At 31.3% G+C, this 22811-nt stretch overlaps 2 protein-coding genes across 3 annotated transcripts; one reads left to right on the top strand and one right to left on the bottom strand.

Annotated features, from left to right (window-relative positions):
- Positions 1-686: 686 nt before the first annotated feature.
- On the bottom strand, positions 687-8315 carry LOC132746781 (glycoprotein-N-acetylgalactosamine 3-beta-galactosyltransferase 1-like). 2 transcript variants are annotated; one of them, XM_060736031.1, is made up of 6 exons: positions 8134-8315; positions 5350-5441; positions 4871-4959; positions 4165-4278; positions 3031-3689; positions 687-2487 (listed from the first exon to the last, which is right to left on the bottom strand). In XM_060736031.1, exons 2-6 carry the CDS (start codon positions 5439-5441, stop codon positions 2365-2367), a joined length of 1077 nt encoding a protein of 358 aa, XP_060592014.1. In that variant the 5' UTR covers positions 8134-8315; the 3' UTR covers positions 687-2364. The 2 variants fall into 2 exon arrangements, with proteins under 2 accessions (XP_060592014.1, XP_060592013.1); XM_060736030.1 differs by lacking the exon at positions 8134-8315 and having other exon boundaries at positions 700-2487; positions 5350-5820.
- Positions 8316-16899: 8584 nt separating this feature from the next.
- On the top strand, positions 16900-19479 carry LOC132746787 (alpha-mannosidase 2-like). The gene is made up of 2 exons (XM_060736037.1): positions 16900-18351; positions 18904-19479. The coding sequence occupies exons 1-2, from the start codon at positions 17512-17514 to the stop codon at positions 19477-19479; spliced, it is 1416 nt and encodes a 471-aa protein (XP_060592020.1). The 5' UTR covers positions 16900-17511.
- Positions 19480-22811: the final 3332 nt, after the last annotated feature.

The following is a 22811-nucleotide window of genomic DNA, read 5'->3' as shown; positions in this document are numbered from 1 at the left end:
GTACCAATGTAATAACTTGGTTAGACTGCACGAATGTACATGCGGCTGGAGTCTAAATTGGTGGCAAAGACTACTTTAGATCCTAGATGGTAGAAACTGTGCAGAAGTTTATTTTTGAAGATGGTAACTAACAGTAATATCCACGTACATAGATAACTCATTTAGCCATTTTGCACGTGTTTACACGTAATTTGTTTAAGTACACCGTGTCATGGGGAGACTTTTCAGCTTGACACCCTCACTTGCTGTTTCAGGTACGTGAAGACATCCGGGTAGAACCACGGACCTTTCGTATGAGAGACGAATGGCTACCACATATGAGCCGCGTCACGACAAAACCAACGTTATGCATTTGCGACCAGCATGGATCCAGACCAGCCTGCGCATCCATGCTGTTCGCTATCAGTTTGTTTCTGTACTTGAAATATGGTTGGTAAGCGAACAGCATGGTTCCTGATCAGACTGCGCGGATACGCAGGCTGGTCTGGATCCATGCTGGTCGCAAACGCATTACGTTGGGTTTGTCGTGACGCGGCTCATATGAACACAAAGTTATTGGAGAGATCAGTGCCAAAGAGCCGGAGGGCCAGTTATCCAATAACAGCTACAATTATCACTTGGTCATGGAACAGTCATAAAGGAGTATGAAACAGATACACATAGATGGATAGACGTACAATTTTATTTGAAATTAAGAACATAATAACATAAAATGCATATTAATAAGCAAGGTAGCACAATATGTACAGTGTACATAATTATATCTTTATATATTTGTACATATACAAAGTCCAATTTAATAATTATCATGCTTAATTGATATAACTGTCATAGTGAACAATCACATGTTATTAATGAAGAAAATACAATTAAACAAATAAACCTCATGAAGGTATTAAATGTAAAAAGCAATACTTTAATATATAGCAGAGATTAACATACATGTATTGAATATTACATGGCAAAAAAACATAAATTTATGAAATCAGTCATTGATTTTGAGCACATTGTAAGCACCTAACAGTGGTATTAAAACAAGTTAAGATCGATTGTGTAGAAAGCTATCAAGCTTATAGACACACCTTGGTATTGTTCCTGGAACCAACCATTACTGAACAATAGCAGTCAAGATTTTTTATCAAGTACTTTAACAAGTTGTGTTTCTTGTTGCATGATACAATAACATATTTCCATATAACATATGGCAAATACAAAAATGACATGAATTATTGACCTTACAGAAAGCAAGTTAGCATATTATATAAGTGTGAAGCTTCCTGCATTGAGCCTGAACCCACCACCTAAGGCTAACAATCCTTACATTACTACTGAAACCCTCATGTAAGCAATCCTTAGATAACTAGTGAAATTCTTATATAACTAGATCAATCATTTTATTAGCAATCCTTTAATTACTAGACTTAGTGAAATATTTATATAACTACTGCAATCAATATATCAGGAATTCTTAAATGAATAGTGCAATCCTTAGATTACTGCCACAATCCTTAGATTACTTTTGCTATCCTTAGATTACTACTGCAATCCTTAGATTACTAGTGCAATCCATATATCAGCAATCCTTAGATAAGTAATGAAAAAGTAAGATAAATATTCTTTAGATTACCAGTGCAATTTTCACATTACTAGTTCAATAATTATTATTAGTAATCCTTATATAACTAGTGCTTACATAACTAATGAACTCATATATCAGCAATCCTTAGATAACTATTGCAATCCTAAGAACACTAGTGCAATCCTTAGATTACTAATGGAATCCATAGATTACTGTTACAATCCTTAGATTACTATTGCAATCCATAGATAACTTCTGCAATCCTTAGATTACTATTGCAATCCTTAGATTACTTCAGCAATCCTTTGATTACTATTGCAATCTGTAGATTTCTATTAAATTCCTTAGATTACTATTGCAATCCGTAGATTACTATAACTAAAGCCTTAGATTACTATTGAAATCCTTAGATTACTTCTGCAATCCTTAGATTACTACTGCAATCTTTAAATTACTAGTGCACTCCATAGAGCATCAATTCCTAAATTACTTCTGGAATCCTTAGATTACTGTTGCAATCCTTAGATTACTGTTGCAATCCTTAGATTACTACTGCAATCCTTAAAGTTCTTCTGCAATCCTTAGATTACTGTTGCAATCTTTAGATTACTATTGCAATCCTTAGATTACTATTGCAATCCTTACATTTCTACTGCAATCCTTACATTACTTTTGCAATCCTTAGTTTTCTACTGCAATCCTTGAATTACTACTGTAATCTTTAGATTACTAGCAAGTCCAGCATGTTAACAACTTGGCCACATCTCTACTTGAAGTATGTGGTCTTATTTATCATTATAAACTATTCCATGAGGATGTAGATGGTATATAAAATAATGGAATAGATACATGTCCTGGGGAGGGACATAGTGAAATGATACTGCATAGTCACTCATTGATTCTTCTCCCTGTAAGATTTAAAACAAAACATCAAGATTTACATGTACATGTATGTTAATGATATACATGTATAATAATTTTATATTTAAGAGCTGATCCATAGAAAGAGAAAAATATGTGATGTTAAAATAATCATATTTATATGAGATAAGTGAAAAAATATCTTAATATAAAGAATAGTTTGTTCTTAGGAAATTTGTATAACCATTACCCTGCCAAAGATATTGTTATAGATATCTGGATATCTTAAAAACAAACAGTGTAGGCCGTGATCAGACTGACAAAAAAAAAGCAGGCTGATCTTGGTTGGCTCTGGTCACGTGATTAGAGTCGTTTGCTGCCAGAAGGCTACAGGTCGTGATATTCTTTTTAATGATTATATTCATTCCAAGAAAACTGCTGTTTTTCATAATCTAATTTCATTTTTAAAGAAAGTATATCTAATGCATGTATAATTATGAAATCTGGAATACAATCACCTTTTGTAATGTAGGTAATGAAAATTCATAAAATAGTAATTATTATGGTTCAGGTATAGTTCTGGGACTCACCATTTTAGCTCCATTAGCGTCATATGGTTTATACCACGACGGGTACTGGCCAATCACGTGTGCTTCTGGATGAAAACAGTGAAATCTACTTCGACCATGCTTATCAGTTGAATTCCCAAGGCGAACACCAATGCTTTGCATGCAAGCACCGAAATCAACATCTTCGGCTGCATAACTTGTATTGCACAATTTAGGATCTTGGCCATATTTACCGTACAAACTTAACGCTTCTTTACTTAATACATAACCCGCACCTCCGCTTGTAAAACCTTGTTTTAATATGGTTTTGAAACGGTGGCCAAAGAAGACTGGTGTGTTTGGGTCTTTGTCCGATAAAAAGTATCTAAGATTTTCTAAAATTACGAAAGTATCATCGTCTGCTTTTAAAAACCACTCGGCGTCGTTGAAATGATTATGAAATATGTAAGTTAATGCGTGCAATGTTTTTCCACTTAATTTTAGATAGCCTTCTTCTGTGTCGAGTCCTATTGCCGGAAATGTATCGTCTGTTTTAGAACTGAAGAATAAAAGTTTGTTGCACTTATGTCCCCATGTTCGTCTAACATGTTCAGCCTTCAGTGTCAAGCTTTCATGCGTTGTAAGTACAAAACAAAGCACACGGATCTTTCGATGCAGTCCTGTAAAGTTAGCGTTTGTTTCTGAAAAAAAGAAACAATGAGACTTACATAGCAAACGACAAACGTACACACAGCAGACGGCAATCGTACAAGATGATAAAATAATAAGAAAACAATGTTTTGCCTTGTTTATGTGTCTGAACTTTGAAAACAAACTTAAAAGTAATTTCAAAATACATGTACAATACAATACTTGCTGTAGACAAATTATCGGTTGCAATATAAATCCAAAAGATATTAATGTCAAATCATTTAATGCTTTCAAAATATCCAGGCCTGACCTGCTGACTGTATAATGGACTTTCCTTGTCTAAAATATGGAACAGTCCATTCAAATTTTAAGGGATTTCAATATCAAAATACAAATAAATACAGTTTCCAACAGTATACAGCCTGGTCGGACGGATGTCCCTACTGATGGCAAAGGCTAACCACTTCCGGTTCTAGAAGGTTAAAGGTTAGCTGTCACGTGATTGTTTAACTGAAGTAAACCTACCTCTGATATAACTATTATTAGATGTCGCTCTTTGCTTCATCAGTGTATTAGCTCGAGGAATTGGTCCAATGTGCTTCTCTAGCATTGTTTCAAGACTAAACGTAGGTATTTCATCTAGTGAGAAAAAACACAAAGCGTGCATATATATACATCCATTTCTAACATATTAGGTATACACTGTAAAAATTTCACAAATGAAGATAAGAGATGACTTTAAATCCTATTTTTTATTTTACTCGTGCTTACGGGTAATTATGTAAACACTTAAATAAAATGAAATAAAAAATGTAAATTTTAATTAACATAGTTACGATGTGTGTTTCATATAAAGGTTTTGTACAAAATCAATGAAATTTGAAAATAATGTTTAGTAAGGATATATCAACCAGGTCTACATTGTTATCATAAAACAAGTAACGACAACTCTATATAGGTTAACAATTTGGAGATGCAAAGCGATCATCATAGTTCAAAGCATTAACCCTTAATCTCCTTAATTTGTGTAATGAAATTGGTCTATTTTTTTTAATTTTGAACATGTTCAGACATTAAATCTTTTGGGCATTTCAGAAAGGCTACCAACAGTATAGAGCCTGGTCAGACTATACGGATGGGTAGGCTGGTCTGGCTCTATACTTTTCAGTTTTGATTCCTGCAGGTTAAATGTTAAAGTTAAATAAAAGATTGGTTAGGTTGATAAACTTACCATTCCTTCTGATGTTAGTTAAATGGTTGTACATAAGAAAACATATGCAAATCGCAGCAAGTAGTATTAACAGTCGTGGTGACGTCATTCTAAAATTTACAGAAAAACGTGCAATAACAACTTTATATACATAATTATATATTTTTAGTTATTTAATTCATATGAATTTATTAATAACGTTGTTAGAAAAATATGAAATCTTATTAATACTTATACTTAATGAATAAAATTTACATGCTCTAGATACTGTATTACTGTACAGTTAATGTGTTCTGGGAAGACGAATATTCATTAGTCTGTAATGTATACGGAATGTGATACGGGACCAATACGGAATATAAACATGTTAAGACGCGAATAATAAAGAGATATCATAAATTATAATTATCATAGAACAAACACTGGGACCACGGACTGTAATTACAAACCGTGCCGGAACAAACAAAACGTAAATTTTAAATAAATAACAATATACTTACTGACATATTCGTGATTTGTCGCCAATAACTCTGAACAGAAACGTCTTCATTTTTATCTTAAACATCCTTCCTTTTCTCCACTGCCATGCCATCTATGTCAGAAACATTTCGTTTTTGTGACATTACAAATAAAAATATTATCTAATAACATTCACACAGCGATACACGAACGCTTCAACGTCACGAAAATATGTTTTATATGTGTTATTAACACCGTTAGACACCATTTATGGATCGATATTTAAGTCCTAATTTTACAAACCAATATGTTCATATTGTGTTTATTGAACGTATCGGTTACTATGTTACTATAAATAGCAGAATACACACTGCGCAGCGTGTGTAAAATAGTATGTAGATTTACTAATAATTTTACCCGTTTACGGTTTACTGTCCATATTTAAACTTATTTAAACTATTTCTCTAGCATTTATATTTTAATACACAACATATTTATTCATTTATTGACAACATTCAACCTGTTGTTTTTATTGATCCATACATTTATAATGATATTGAATCAGTGCTTAGTGCCATATCATTAATTTTATTTCGTTTGGGAAATGCTGTGGTTAGATAAATCTTCTTCATTAGCTATATTATATGGTGGCATATTTCTGCCACCAGATAACCTGATAACAAACTAGTTAATTAAGAGGTTAACTAGTTACGTAACTAGTTAACCTGATAATTAAGTAGTTAATTAAGAGGTTAACTAGTTACGTAACTAGTTAATTTTTTCAATAAAGAAAAGATCATAACGGGAAATAAATGCATGTTAGTGCCTGCAACTGCCATCCTTTTATTATATCATCATCTTAAAATTAAGAGGTTAACTAGTTACGTAACTAGTTAACCTCTTAATTAACTAGTTAATTATCAGGTTAACTAGTTACGCAAATACCTAACTAGTTAACCTGATAAATAACTAGTTAATTAAGAGGTTAACTAGTTACATAAAAACGTAACTAGTTAACCTGATAAATAACTAGTTAGTTAAGAGGTTAACTAGTTACGCAAATACCTAACTAGTTAACCTGATAAATAACTAGTTAATTAAGAGGTTAACTAGTTACGTTTTTACGTAACTAGTTAACCTCTTAACTAACTAGTTATTTATCAGGTTAACTAGTTACGTAACTAGTTAACCTGATAATTAACTAGTTAAGTATTAGGTTAACTAGTTAGGTATTTTCGTAACTAGTTAACCTGATAATTAACTAGTTAATTAAGAGGTTAACTAGTTAAGTATTTATTTAACTAGTTAACCTATTAATTAACTAGTTAATTATCAGGTTAACTAGTTACGTAACTAGTTAACCTCTTAATATTAAGCTGACAATAAGGGATGGCAGTTTGCAGGCACTAACATGCATTTTTTCCCGTTATGATCTTTTCTTTATTGAAAAAATTAACTAGTTACGTAACTAGTTAACCTGATAATTAACTAGTTAATTAAGAGGTTAACTAGTTACGTAACTAGTTAACCTCTTAATTAACTAGTTAATTATCAGTAACCTGATAATTAACTAGTTAATTAAGAGGTTAACTAGTTACGTAACTAGTTAACCTCTTAATTAACTAGTTAATTATCAGGTTATCTGGTGGCAGAAATATGCCACCATAATATTACTTTTAACAAACAAACAAAAATGAAATAAAAAAAGTAAAATAAAAAGAAATATAGAGCTAGCATGTCGGGTAGATCTAGAGCTAGGCCTACTGTATGTCAAAGTAAAGCAAATTAGGATCTATATCTAAATTGGATTTATTTTTATGAATTTTAATTTAAGATTTATAAATAAAACGGTGTACCTATAGTCAATTCAGGTAAATAATGTAATTTAATAAAAAATCTACAAATGTAGCCCAAGAATGCAATAATCTTGAGTACATTTTAATGTGATAAGAAAATAGATCTATGACAAATTGATAAAAAATGTTTCTTAAATTTATATATTTTTATATATTATAAAGCAAGCAACACATTAAGTTTTTTTACATTATTTTTCGTATTATTATTAAGAATGAAATCTTCTGCCAAAATGGCAAACTTCTAAATAATTTGCAATCATTATACATATACGTACATGTACATTTTATATATTAGGCCGAGTTATATAGATCTTTTTTAACGGTGAACCATTTATTTTTCTGTATGTTCTTGTTTGTAGAAAAAACAACAACAAATTTTGTGTAAAGTTTGAATATCTAACTAGAGCTATAACCATTATATATAACATTGGGGTAATTTTTACCGAAATATGAAGAAATAAAAGAAAACAAATAAAAACAAAAACATTTACCGCTATATAGATCTAAATGATGACTTTCTTTTGCCTTTTTTTTGCTTTTTTTAATGGCCGACAAAATTGAAAGTCTATATCTGGCCTGTTATATCTGCTTCTTATTGAATAAATTTTGATATATTTGTGACATATATAACAGGGAATGAGTGAAAGTTACAGGTTGGTATCAATTAGTTTATGATAAGTTCGATCTCTGTTTTACCGAAAGTACTGGATGGTGAGTAATAGAGTGCACCCGTAACAGTAACGAGGGGCACATGGGGCAATCGGTCGACATTCGGCTACTTATAGGCCTATTTACTGTTAACCTATCGATCAAGGAGGTGTTTCTACATGTCCTAGATTCTACTTTAAAATAATTTTAATGAGAATAAAAAACACCTTACTAACATGTGTAAATTTTGTATCATATAAGAAACTTATAATAAGAAAGGTATCATATGAAAAAATATATAAAATTACAAGATAAACTAACCTGTTACTAATATAACCTCTATTTAAAACATAAAATCCAGTATATTTAACACGAGACTTTCCTTCAAGTATTTTATGTAAATGTAAACACGGGGGCCATTCTATATATTCTATACTAGTACACACTTGTATAGGGCTGTCTGACAATAAACCCGTTATGGGTGAAAAGAATTCTGCAGTCTCTATAGTCAATACTATATATAATGGCATGTAAATTATTGAAAAATGCACTCTTATTTCAAACACTAAGCCGTTTAAAGTGTAAATGTATGTGTATTTAAAAGACTATGTTGTTTTTGTTGTAGTTGTTGTTGTTTTTTGTTCAAGGTATGCGTCTTTTCATTAATACCAATGTCTCTTGATTCTTTAGCTAACTGTTCACGCGTTTATTTTGTGAACCTTTTGAACTTGCGGGGCGCTCTAACCGTCCATATTCGACCATTGTCAATAAAAAAGATGTGTTTCAGATGAGGATACACGCATTCACACAAATTCTAGTTCATACAACTTCACCAACTAAACCTGGTGGCAGCAACTGTGTCTAACAATGCGACCAGTGCGGACCAAGATCATAGCTTGCACTGTCCGCTTTTTCAGTACGTAAAATCATGTATTTTGGCATTTTCGTAAAATGACAAAATTTAGGTGTTGAAATTCTTACTGAATATGACTGTTTAAATAAGAGAATGTACAAAATATATATGGGGTTCATTCAAGTGAAGTTGGTCCTTTTTATGTAAAAAACTTAAGTTTTTAAAATGATACTAGATCTATGTATTCATATTGTGGCCTCCTATATTGTTTAAAGTTTAAAACTTGACATATCTACTTTGTGAGAAGTCGAAACATGTTGATTTTATAGACTTAGTGTAGCAATTTCAATATTTTCAGGTATCAAATTTGAGTATGATATATCTTCTGACTATAATGGTTCTACTCACAGGATGCATTCAAACAAAATTTACATGTGCATTGAGGGATATGTTATATATAAAGGGTATTTATGGGCAAGTTTTTCAAATTAAAATTTTATAAAATAAGAATAGAGAATAAAAGGGATTTTGTTTGTTTTGGGTGATGATTTGTCACAGTTTACGAAATTCTAGTTTCATAAAATAATTGAAGTTGTACCGGTATTTAATTTGCTTGGTCATAAATTCAGTCCCATAAACTGTTTCCTCTTTAACTTTACATCAGCTATCCAATGTGATCAATTTGTTTACAATAAATCATCTTCATCATGACTGTACATACACAAAGGTACGTCCATCGTCTGCTGACATTGATACTATGGCAGAAGTAAAACTGTACACCGTCAGTTAAAACTAAAGATCGATTTTTATGTACATGTATAAATTAATTTATCTTTATTATGTGATTTCATGGGAAAACCCGATATTCAATCATTTGATGGATACATTATTATGTCCTTATTATCCTAGAATGACAAATAATTGTAAAATAATAAATCGCTTTTGATGTGTCCGTCTAGTATTGTGCTTATATAAGTATTACAACTGGTCCATCTGTTATCCCTGTAGGGAACCATTAAAAAGCAGCCATTAATATATTTAAAAAAATGCAGATACTTGTTGTTTTACCTAGTATTTAAGACATGTTTAGTTGCGTTTTGCGTCAAAACGACACAATCAAGTTCCTACTGTGACTTTTATGACGAGGAAAAGTCCATCTGAGTGAGTGAGTGAGTGAGTGAATGAGTGAGTGAGTGGGTTGGTGAGTGAGTGAGTGAATGAATAAATGAATGAATGAGTGAGTGAGTGAGTGAGTGAGTGAGTGAGTGAGTGAGTGAGTGAATCAGTGAATCAGTGAGTGAGGTGGTGAGTGAGTGAGTGAGTTGGTGAGTGAGTGAGGTAGTGAGTGAGTGAGTGAGTGAGTGTGAGTGAGTGAGTGAATGAGTGAGTGAGTGAATGAGTAAGTTGGTGAGTGAGTGAGTGAGTGAGTGTGTGTGAGTGCGTGAGTGAGTGAGTGAGTGAGTGAGTGAGTGAGTGAGTGAGTGAGTGAGTGAGTGAGTGAGTGAGTGAGTGAGTGAGTGAGTGAGTGAGTGAGTGAGTGAGTGAGTGAGTGAGTGAGTGAGTGAGTGAGTGAGTGAGTGAGTGAGTGAGTGAGTGAGTGAGTGAGTGAGTGAGTGAGTGACATTTTGAGCATATCTGCGTGCTTTATTAGTGAGCGAGTGACCTCATAAGCATTCATTCGTTCTATTTCGAACAATGAGTATGGGCCACGGTCATGTCAATATTTATGACCTGAAAGATAAAGCTAGATGACAGAGTACTCGAACTTTGTCTCAAGAGTTTAAGTCATAAAACATGAAATCCTTAATATAAATATATAATACAAATATAAATATATTTCTGTATTAATATCAACAAAAGCATCACTCAAATGTTCAATCTTTTTTGCAGCACATAATATGCGTATGACCATGTCAATAAAAGTTAAACAGACATTTTATGCTCTTATGGAAAAGAAAACAATTTTGGAATCTGAAGTCAATCCCTTCAGTATCAAAAATAATAAGAGAAAAAAGTATATAAAGTTTTTTTTAAAGTAAAATTAAAAGTTCAAAGAGGAAATAACTTTTGAAATGAAGATGCTAGAGTTATGAACCTTGTCATGCAAGATGTGAGTAATGACAAAGAACAATTATCCTAAGTCTAGTGTAGATACCATTTATAATAACAAAAATAAATTGTGTTGTAAATCTTATCAGATATGACAAAGGTGTTGATATTGAAGTCTGAATTAAATCCCCGAAGAAATAAAGAAATCACAGAAAAAAAAGTATTACATTAAGTTTAATAGGGAGATAATTCGGAATAATGACGCTAGAGTTATGAGCCTTTCATATATAAATTATTATATGGGAGTTGAAATGAAACTTAGCTTTCAATTTTAAAGTAAATCCATTGAAAAATAAAGAAGTTAGAGCAAAAAAAATATAAAAGAAATTCCAAGTGCAAGGGGGAATAATTCTGGAAATACTCATGCTAAACTTCTTAATTTTGTTACTCACACATGATGTGGACGATAATTAATAACAAATAACAAAAAATATCATTTTTAACATAAATTCTTAGTTCAAGGGGGATAATTCTGAAAAGAATATGTGCTAGAGTTATGAATCTTGTGGTAATGATAAGTAACACATATTTGAAGTGTGAAATAGATACCTGAAGAAAAAGAAGTCATAGTAAAATATAACATTTTTAACAAAAATTCAAAGGAAGATGATTCTTGAAATATTGGTGCTAGAGTTAAAACCTTTGTGGTTGATGATAAGGTACTGTATTTGAAGTTTGAAGTTGAAGTAGTTGATCTTTAAAGAATTAAAGAAGTACGGGTAAAAATTATTGTTTTAAGGAAAATTCTAAGTTCAAGGAGATATTATCAAAATATTGCATCTAGAGTTATGAAGCTTGTCGCATAAGATGAGGTTGATGATAAGAACATATATTTGAAGTTAACAATATTTTACTGCACCAAAACTTTTATCTGAAATCTGGACGCCGACGCTGGGGTGAGTTGGACAGCTCTCCATATACTTGGTATAGTCGAGCCAATAATGGAAGAAAGGCAAGGGGCACAATAATTAAGACAATGTGGCTTAAATCTGACATTAAACTTAATTCAGATAGGCCATTTTATAATGTTATCATGACCACAGGCAGAAAGTAATAAAATTACCATAAAATAGCCTTAACCACTTAAAACTTACTGACACAACGTTTAAGATCAAATCAATAAATTCTGTATATGTTTTTTTTCCTCTTTTAAACTCTAAAAATCATGTTACATTATTGAATGATTTCAGTCCGACGAAATACATTCTAAATTAAAGTCAGTTCACAATTTATGACATATCCAATTGCATATAACAAAAGGTATTGTAAATCAGCGATATCCCCAGAAGCGCCTTATACAAACATACCGTTTCGGGCGAATCAATATTTACACATAGAATTAAATTGCTAATTTCAATACCATCGATTTTGCAAGACCAGACGGTTTCTAGACGGACAATGAAATATAAAATAATGTTTTATTGCTATATATTTATTTAAGATCATTTTGAAATAATCTTCAAAGAGCTTTTTTCTTGCAATATGCATGCCATTCGTATTCGTTGTAAAAAGGACGCGTTGACAAACAAACAATGCCTGAAGGTACTTCCAAGTCTTTATCTGGATTTGGTGACTATAAACTGTGAAATTCCTGACTAAAGATTATTTGAAAATGTCTGTTTACGTTAATACAAGTTTTTACAGAATGCAATGACAAATTGTTCTGTAGCTCCAACGAAGCAAGCCATTTAAGAATAATCGACATTATGCATGTTATATCATGTTTAAATCCCGGAAATGTCTGTATATCATTGCTAAAGACTTGAAGTTTATAATGCAACAATATGGTATGCAGCAATATGAACTAAAATAACCGTCCTGGTGACGAAAAATGTAACATTCGTTTTATTTGCAGATTTTCCCGGCTCTTTTATAATTTATTAGTATTATACTTAAATAATGGTTTATATCCACTTAACTGACTAAATTGGTGCCCTAAATTATACAGAGCTATTTCCACAGATTATCAAAAAAAAAAATAGGTTGTGCCTCCCCTTATTTGAATTTCTTGCGATTTTCTTTCTTTTTTAAATGTGTGTTTGTTTGATCGCCATTTTGCTTTGATGTAATAAAAACTGTGGATTGACTAAATAAGAAGTCATGAACATATCGGCAAATGCAAAAAGAGTTCTTATTGATTTAATATAGCATTTTGAAGTGCTCGCGATCACTGGATAAATATTGGTGGTTGCGTGCATTATAATGAAGGGTACATTTTCTTTTGACAATTGTTGAGATATTGATCTGCAAACATTGGCCTTCACGTTCAAATTATATTATATTGACATATTCAGTTAAGCTATTAATTAAATCCAGCATGAGGTCGGGAAAATTCGGAAATTTTCGTCAGGTTCCGTATTATACAAGGAGCGAGATTCGGAAACCTCTCCGATTTCCTATAATCATCTTTGGGACAATTAGAATTTAAGTTGTTTTATGCGTTTTTATATATAAACAAAGCTTTGCATTCGAGGCACTACTCGATACTTATTATCAGAGGTTAGTTTTTGACACTAAACCACTGAAGTACGATGCCACTGATGTGTGGTAAACAAGGAGTTCCCGATCATCGTTAATTAAAGTCCGTCACGATATTAATCAAATTTGAAATAACTATCAACATCTATTCTATTATATTTTTGATTCATTAAAACGTTTTTATCACCAATATCATATATATAAGTTGTATTTAACAAAATGTATAAGGTATTTTCTTGTTTTCCTGGCCCTTTACCGAAGTTTGACGGAAAGGCTCGAAAAGTTACGATATCCAGGGGCGAAAACTCTTGACAAATATATAATACGGAATGTTACGGAATGGGACATATCAACACGATCTTTTCATGGATGAACACCGAAAACAAATACGCCCTAGGGAGTAAATTCCGATGAAACAAATGTTTTTTGTTCTGTCTATTTTATGACAGACAGACAGAAGGTTATGCTTTTCAAAGTCAGGAATCTTAAATCAATACGTTGCCTATTGAAATCTAATGAATCGGAGTGTAATTTGATTTGTCCGGCGTCATAGCAACGCTAAAATGTTTGGTTGTATACAGACCATCTCACACCCGTTATAGCTAGCTGTATTCAAATATTGTCTATAATGCAAAGTATTGATTTAGTAATCGATCAGGTAGTAACTACTATCAAAGCACTGGAATTATTTGCAAATTATAAAAAACACAGTTAATTCATTGGGCCTTGGGTGATCTCCCTTTTATCGTAATAATTGTAAATACCCGATTTTATGATAATAAAAGATACGTTATTTCTTGTATAAAAAAAAAACTTGATACAAATTGTAAATGAAAATACCAATGACTTGTTAAATTTGCTGCATTGTGACTTAAATTGCAATACGTAAGTTTTTTGTCCAGGACTTCATCTGGTTAGATTGCTTCTTAGAACTGAAAATTAACAATCTGAGAAATGAAAATCGAATTCCAGTTAGCTTTTGGTACAAGTTATGATATCCTGTATTTTTGATTGAATATTGAACAGATCAACTTGAAAGCTTGAACATGGTAAAAGTAAAACTTTATCAACTTCCATGGTGATAATCTGGCATAAGTGAAAAAGATGACAGTGGGATTACATGTATTTGTATAATTAAGAAATGCACAATTAAGACATTAAGTTGTTAAGACCTTCAAGTTAAACATATCTTTAAATGATTATATTGTGTATGACGATATATTTGTAGAAGTTTGAAGAAAATTGTTTGACTTCATTATTATTATTATTATTTTTATTATTATTATTATTATCACTTTAAAAATTTATAGCAAAAAATAAATAAATAAAATAAAAAGCAAAACTTTAAATTCAAAGGAGAGTAATTCTGAAGTTGCTAAAGTTATGAACCGCATCATATATGATGTGTATGATGATGATGGACATAAATTTAAAGTTAAAAGTACACCCTTATAAAAATAATAATTTCTAGTAAAACATTACAATCTTTATTAGTTTCAAGGGGGAAATACTTCTAATAATATGGGTGCCAGAGTTATGACCCTCATCACAGTAAACATTTATATGTGAAGGTTCAAGTAGAAACTTATTAGTCGCCGGTAGAAACCGGCGACTATATTTGTAACAGTTTAATATTATATCTATGGTAGGAGAAGGCCTTAAAATCTGAATATAAAAACAAATCAATTACTGAACAATTAAGGACCACAATTATTTTTCATAATCTTAAAAATTCGAAAATAAAGTAACATTGCTAAATGAAATGAAATATACAAATGTTGACATCTTAAAAAGCAACATTACAATTTTCATAAAATGAATTAATAACGTATCCCTATGGACCAGTCATTGAATTTAGGGATACTTTTACTTTTTTTCTAAGTGTCAAGCGTTGCTATTTTATGATTGATAAATCATGAATGATATTTGAAATGACACATTTAAATTTTTTGGTTGTTTATATCTTATGAGACCTATTATATTTCATTATTTTATCTTATTATAAACAGATTCTCCCTGTTCTATTGTAAGAATCACGTGACTACCCGTTGTAATGTTAGTGTTATAGAATCTATTAATAGTAACAGATTGCTGACAAGACATACAAATAACTTGTGAATACATGTAGTTGGAAACCGGTATGGCGGCTAATTAGATGCAAATGTATAAATAATTACAAAGTTATCTTTCATTAATCAGTTTCATATTTTATATCATTAGAAAGGTCTGTATACTCATAATTTGCACATTAAAGAATTAAATAAATTTTCAAAACCTTTTCATTTTTTCTTGGTAAAGGGTTAAACTTGGCCCTTTCTGTCAAAGTTCAATAGTTTAGTTTAGGTTGAACATCACAAAATAGATTTATGCTAAAGAGGCACATTTATTGAAATAAAAAGTGGTAATCGTCGTCTACGTTATATTCCGTCAATTTCCGTCGCGCAGGTTACCAAAACGGTATGACGGATCGTATTAGATACATAATAAAGAAAACTAATAAAATATCTTTTTGTTAATATTTTATCGAACTGAAAGGCAATTAAACGTTTACTATATCGTATGTAACGACAGGAATATTGATATCAACAAAAAAAAAATTTTTATGCAGATACCACTTTTACGGTAGAATTGCATTGTTTCATGCAATAATTAAAACATATATATTTTCAAATATTCGATTCTGAAGTATACAAAACGGATTTCGATGTCTGGTATATCGGTATATGTATAAGGTAGAATTACAAGTAGAATTACAAGAATATCACTCGCCTTACAAAATTAATCAAAATTATGAAATAAATAAAATGCTAGAAATGAAACACAATTTATCAACTTATGTTTCATATAGTTAAAAGAAATAATAAAAAAAAAAGTTTTATGAAAACTGCAAAAGGTATTTTCAAAGATTCGAACTTGGCCTACTAGGGCACAACTTCGTCCTACTTACCACCTGTAGGCCATCAAGCAATATTAATTGATTTAATATCGAGATCTATACTATCAATAAAATCTTTAGCATAAATCATAATAAGTTACGTAAACTAACGAAATACTTGCTTATTTAATAATCATAGCAGTTCCTTGACAATATTGCTAAGCAAGTTTGCTTCATATACATGTATGATGTTTTATTGTGAATAAACAGTTACTCAACATATTGTTCCTCTTTTCTTTATACCTGAACCATTAATTAAACTGATATTCTTTTATATTTATGATGATACAATCATTTTCTATCCGGCGACTTGATGCTTTAGCATCAAAATCTCTACTTGTATATATATATATATCATTAAAGAAGTAAAGGTAAAAAATAAGGTTTACTGCAGAAAAATAAGCTTGACACTGGCCCCGATGTGAGTTGGACATTTCTCCCATATGTTTCGTATAGTCGAGCTAAAATGATGTCATATCAAAAGAATAACGATAATTTTCAAATAAAAAAAAATGAAATGTAAAAAATTGTCCTTTTCCGAGGCATACATTTTAACTATCACAAATAAGTCCAAAATAAAAACCTAAATTACACAATAGAAAGTAAATACAATTGACACGATGGGTCTATTGATTTCAAACAAATCTTTCTAACAGAGTGCTGTATATTGAACTTCCATTTATGTTCTTGTTTTTGACATCACAGTTAAATTGACGTGTAAATACAAAAACATTCTTTCTACCTAGCAATATGGTTAACTTGAGTAAAAGGTAGTGGAAAATTGTGTTCATTGAAACATACGATATATTGCATATGCATTTAAGCTATTTTTTACATAGGAATTTTAAAATACAAACGCCGATAATTAAATAGGAATTAAAAAAACACGGTATGGGAAAAAGTACTGGAAATAAACCGTGTTTGATTTTTTTTCAAAAAAATAAATAAAATTGAAGGACTGTATTGAGGTACTTGATTTTATTTTATACGGAATATAATTCTATATTGTCATACTGTAGTAAAGCAAATGTGCCTTTAGTACAGTTACTATGCGTTCGGTTTTTAACACAATATCGTAATGTATAGTTAAACGGAGATCATGTTCTTGTCTTTAGAAAAAAGGTAGAATGTCGTTCATGTATGTCGAAGATAGATATCTCATTTTTGTAGGTCGGAGGTGCTTAGTTTATTGTTTTTAATGCAAGTATGGCGTATTGATATTTGCATCGGTCTGTAAAAGTAATCTTTAACAATACAATTCGAAAATATTGGATATTAAATGCGTGTTGAACTTATATATTTCAAATAGTACACTTTTACAAGTATGAAGACAACCGCAAGAAGGATAGCAAGATGTTTTCCTGTATTCTTTACAAGCAAACGTAAACGTACTAGGCGAATCGTTGCCCTGTTCTTTACTCTCTTATTTCTCGGGATATATTTTGTTCTGGCTCAGTTTGAACAAACAGGATTAATTGGATTGAAAATGTCAAACACACGGACGTTTGCATCGGAGAATTCTTTCAGCTGGGATTCTGTTTTAGATGCTTTAGAGCATACGGAGGAAGGAGACTTTCTGCGTTATGATAAAGGAAAAACAAAGGGTAAGCAAACACATGACAAACTTAAAGTGATAGTTTTACTGCATTCACACAATGATCCAGGATATAAGTATACTTACGATCAATATTATTTCAATAAAACTAAGCATGTACTATCTTTAGCCGTGGAGAAGCTTATGAAATACCAGGACATGACCTTCATCTGGACAGATACCTGTTTCCTAGACAGAATATGGAAAGAGCTGAGTGATGAAATGAAAGCCAATTTGAAGTATCTTGTGAAAACGGGACGGTTTGAAATATCACTAGGAGCATGGGTATCTGCAGACGAATGTGTGACCCATTACTACTCTTATATAGACCAGTTAATAGAAGGGTATTCTTGGATAAGGCAGCACTTTGACGTGTTCCCGAATGTCTCTTTTAACATGGACCAATTTGGAACGTCCTCGTCTATCCACTACATCAGGAGAAAAGTTGGAATAAGACACTCGGTGTATAATCATATACATAAAGGAACAAAGGTGTTCTTTAGAAAAAACCGATTGTTGGAATTCAACCTGAAACAGTCCTTAATAAACAACATGGATTCTTTTGTACATGTAAGTTATATCTATATCTATTTTTATTATGTCGGCATCATTGTTAGCAATATAAGGTGATTAAAAACACAGGTGTATGCCACCGACCCGACAATTATTGGTTCGAGACCTTTCAGGTCAATTTTTTTTTACAACACCAATAGCTCTAATTCCAGGAAGTAGATTCAAATTTGGCCCCTATAAGTTTGCGATCGACCTAAACGGAATGTGTAATAGTAGATCATATTTTAGTTACCATCATGAGTACGTGTAGTAGGAGGAAACGCTTGAGGAATTAGGTAGATAATATTATCTATCTGACAATTCACATAAAACAATGTATAAATGTTTCCTTTCAATTTGTTTTGTTATTCTCAACATGCAAAAGGCTTACCCTGCTCGGCTTGAAAGAAACAATAAGAGTGGTATGCATGTACATTGTATATGTATCATTGTGATTTTCCTGCGTATTTTGTAAACACTTGACTCGGATAACAAAAGACTAAATGTAACGGCATTTTAATAACTTTGCTTTGTACCATAACTACAAATGAATCACGTTTAAATTTTCAGGTTGAGCCTTTTGACGATCTTGGTTTCAAAGGAAGTTGTGGTCCATCTGCCAAAATTTGCTCAAAACTTGCTTTAACAAAAACTACCCTGTCATTTGATAAGTCACTTCCACGAAATGCCACAAGTATGGATTTTGCAGAACAGCTTGTATCTCAAATAAGATTGAAGAGCGAAATGTATTTACATAATGTGCTTTTCCTTCCAGTTGGTGACGATTTGGTGTATATTACTTCACAAGAATGGGACAATCAATATAAAAACTTGAAAAAACTAATGCAATATATTAATGATAAAAGTAAATGGAAGATAGATATTCAGTTTGGAACTCTTTCACAATACTTTAGAGAATTAGAGAAGGTTGCCTCAAAAAGTGTTAAACAATTCCCTACAGTAAGTGGAGATTTGTTTCCGTACACAAGAGGGCCTAAATATTGGAGTGGATACTTCACAACCCGTCAATTTGTAAAACGATTAGGGCGTGAATTGCAGGAGTCTGTAAGAGCTACCGAAATGTTAATAGCGTTCACAATTCCAAACACTATTGAAAGAATTCAACCAATATCAAATAAAGTTTAGGTTAATTTCCATATCAAAACTTATTACACAGCCAAGGGCGTCAGTTGGGAAATATTTCAGCATCATGAGCAATAACAGGAACCTCTGAAACTTCCCGTCATAAAAATTATAAACAAAGGTTGCCACGGTGTATGTAGAAACACAAGACATTTCTGGCGTTCCTTTAAGTCATTAAATTAGCAAAACCATGCGAATCGGTTCGGGAATCACAAAAAGACCAGACAATTTGAAAGTAAAGCCATTGCAACAATCTAAGTTTATTCCAACAACTTTTTAGGGATAATGCTGAAACTTTAAACCAGAAAAGTTCTGGAGGTTTTTATTTTCAGCGAAATAAAAGTTATCTTATCTTATATTAACTCTTTTACGCAGCCACGAACTGAACTAATATCATTTTCAGTTAAACATGAGTCAGCTTTTATAAATGTTTCCCAAACTACGGAAAAAGGTTTTAAAACTATGATTTTAAAAAAGGGGTGGACAACATTTCGTTTTTCCCATTTATTGCACAATTTTCCCCCTTTGGGAGTCTTTCCAAAATATCGTATTTTTTAAAAACGGGGGAAAAACCGGCGAATTTAGAAATGAAGTTAAGGTGAAACTGTCGCAACATGACGAACGCCTCGTATGTGAAAATAGTGAAATGCGTGTGGAATTTTCAAGCACTGGTGGTTCACCAGAAGTGATATGTTCAAAGAAAGAAAATAAATGTAGGGATTTTGAGATCGAACTGATACATTACACCACCGCGAGTGATGCATATACATTTACTAACATCAGTGACTATGTAAAAATAACAGAGGTGTTACAGGTACGTAAACTATCTGGAAACTCATATTGTTCAGTAGAATTTGATTATAAATTCATCAAAATTAGATATATACTAGAGCAAACAAAAGGACTAAATGGTCAGCGTTTAAAGATGGACATATATGACAATCTGTCTGGTGGTGATTTTCTAGGAGACTTTGCTATAAGACTAAAAACCGGTATTGATAATAAAAACGTTTTTTATACTGATTCAAACGGAATGCAGTTAAAGAAACGAATATATAGAAGTAATTTATCATTTGGTGCTAATATTTACCCAATGACATCAGTAGCAGTTATAGAAGATGAAGTAAACAGATTGAATGTGTATTCAACACAACCTCATGGCGTGGTTAGTTTAAAACCAGGCTCTCTAGATATAACAATTGACCGTGTAGTGGTATCTAAAAGTGATTTAACTGTCACTGAATTTGTTGAAAATACCTTTGATAATGTACCTACATTGTCGCATTTATACTTCAATTTTGAAGCGGTTCGCGAATCAGTAAATAAACGTAAAACGTCTGAAAATTTAAAACCATCTCTTGAATCTATTTTAACAGACGATTATATTCAGCACCCAGTCTTTACTTTTTATGCACAATCAGATTTCAAACCGATGCAAAATACATTTCTATTTCTTAATCAATTAGTACCTAAAGAACTTATTATAGCAAATGTGAAGACTTTATTTGGAGACAACTTGGGTTATAATGGAATTTCTTTAACATTATTCCGGCGGTTTATTTCATCTGAACGTGTCAGTCAAATTCCCATTGTTTTTAATCCAGAATCCCTTTTCAAGTGGACCAAAAGTAAAACTCGTTTCATGTTTAATGATGATATTGTTACTAAGCATTCATATACGTTCATGCCATTCGATTTGCAAACGTTTTTGATTAAATAAATAATTTCAAATGTGTGTTTTATTTTTTGTTTGTTTGTTCACATGCATTTTTTCTGTAATTCATAATTATAGTTTGGCTGTCAAATTTGAGTTGTTTTTTCTGCTTCCCATTTTTTTCATTTATTGACTATTATATTAAACAAAATTCGTAGCGGTTTATAAAATGTATATGTTTTGATTTCCTAATTATGTCTTTCCTAAAATTATCCAACTTCTAAATTAAGATATATTAAAATAAAGATATGTTGAAAATAAACATGCCTTAGATACTACTTAAAAGATAAATTGAGTTTCTTGAAATATTTAAAAGTGGCTATGATCAACCAGAAGTTATTAAAAAATAGGCAAAAGATATAAACTTCACAACACATGTGAATGTATTAACAGTAAAAACTCTGAAAATCGGACCATGTCTGGACTTCACAAGGATTCCGGTTTACAGAGGTTTTATCTTAGCCATATTTTAATTCCTGTTTGCAATAATGTCTTGAGTAAATTTGTTTTGCTAATTCATAAATATAATTCAGAAAATTAGAAATGAAAATACATTTTTTTTGCTTTTGTAATCTATAATTAAAGGAATTTGTTATAATCATTCTAACATAAAATTAATGCCCAAATAATGTAAACTCCAAGACCAATCTTTTCAGCAAATCATATACAACAATCTCTTTTTGAGTAACAAAGTTTCACAATTCTCTTCCACATTTTATATAAAAAAAACAACAACAAATTAAAATATTTTGAAAAAATATACCTATCCAGTGAAAGACACAATCATGATGAAAGAGCTAGAATTCAATTGCCAATAAGAAATTAATACAAGTGTTTAGTTAAAAACCAGGAGACCATTAACTGGTAATTGAACATGTCATCTGTTGTATGTTTGTATACACAGAAACTTCAATTTCAATTTAACATCAATTTATATACAATTAGTATCAGAAGCAGTATAGTACAGTACTTGGGGACCTTTTGTGTGCAAAAAAGGTCCATAGAGAAATGTTATACCAATGTAAAGCATACCATTTAAAGTTTACAAAAATTTTGGGTAGACATGTTAAGTCATGGTACGTTTTGAGAAATCCAAGATGGCCGCCAAATCATTGAAAAATAGCTAATTCGCTTTTCATCTGATAAAATTAGTTTTTTTTAAATCTATTTTAGTACAGGTGATGTAAGAACTTCACACAAAAGGTCTCCAGGGACTGTTCTAATAGAAAATCATCCGGTTTTCGGAATTAAGAGGTACCGGTATTAAGAGGATATTTTTAATGAACTTATAGGGAAAAAATACAAAATTTCTAAAATCGCCTGGTTTTCAGAGGGTCCGGTTTTTGAGTTTTTACTGTATATGTATTAGTTTGTTATAATTGAGACTCTCACTTTGAAATCATTATCTAAACGTCGTTTTTATTTATCATGTAAATTGATATCTAAATATGGTTGTCGGTCGCATATCTCATTCATTTTTTCCTATTCATTTTTAACCGGTGAATCAATAGTTTTTTGAAATAGGAACTAAACGAAAAAAATGTATCGTTGCCTTTTAATACTTTACTAAAACAACACAGATATTTTTTTAATTATTTTTTTTTATGTATACATAACACGA

This window comes from Ruditapes philippinarum, unplaced genomic scaffold (assembly GCF_026571515.1).
Source record: "Ruditapes philippinarum isolate M1 unplaced genomic scaffold, ASM2657151v2 ctg796_1_1_1_1, whole genome shotgun sequence".
Lineage (NCBI taxonomy): Eukaryota > Metazoa > Mollusca > Bivalvia > Venerida > Veneridae > Ruditapes > Ruditapes philippinarum.
The sequence above is the reverse complement of the archived record's forward strand: the minus strand, read 5'-3'. Positions and strand labels throughout refer to the sequence as shown.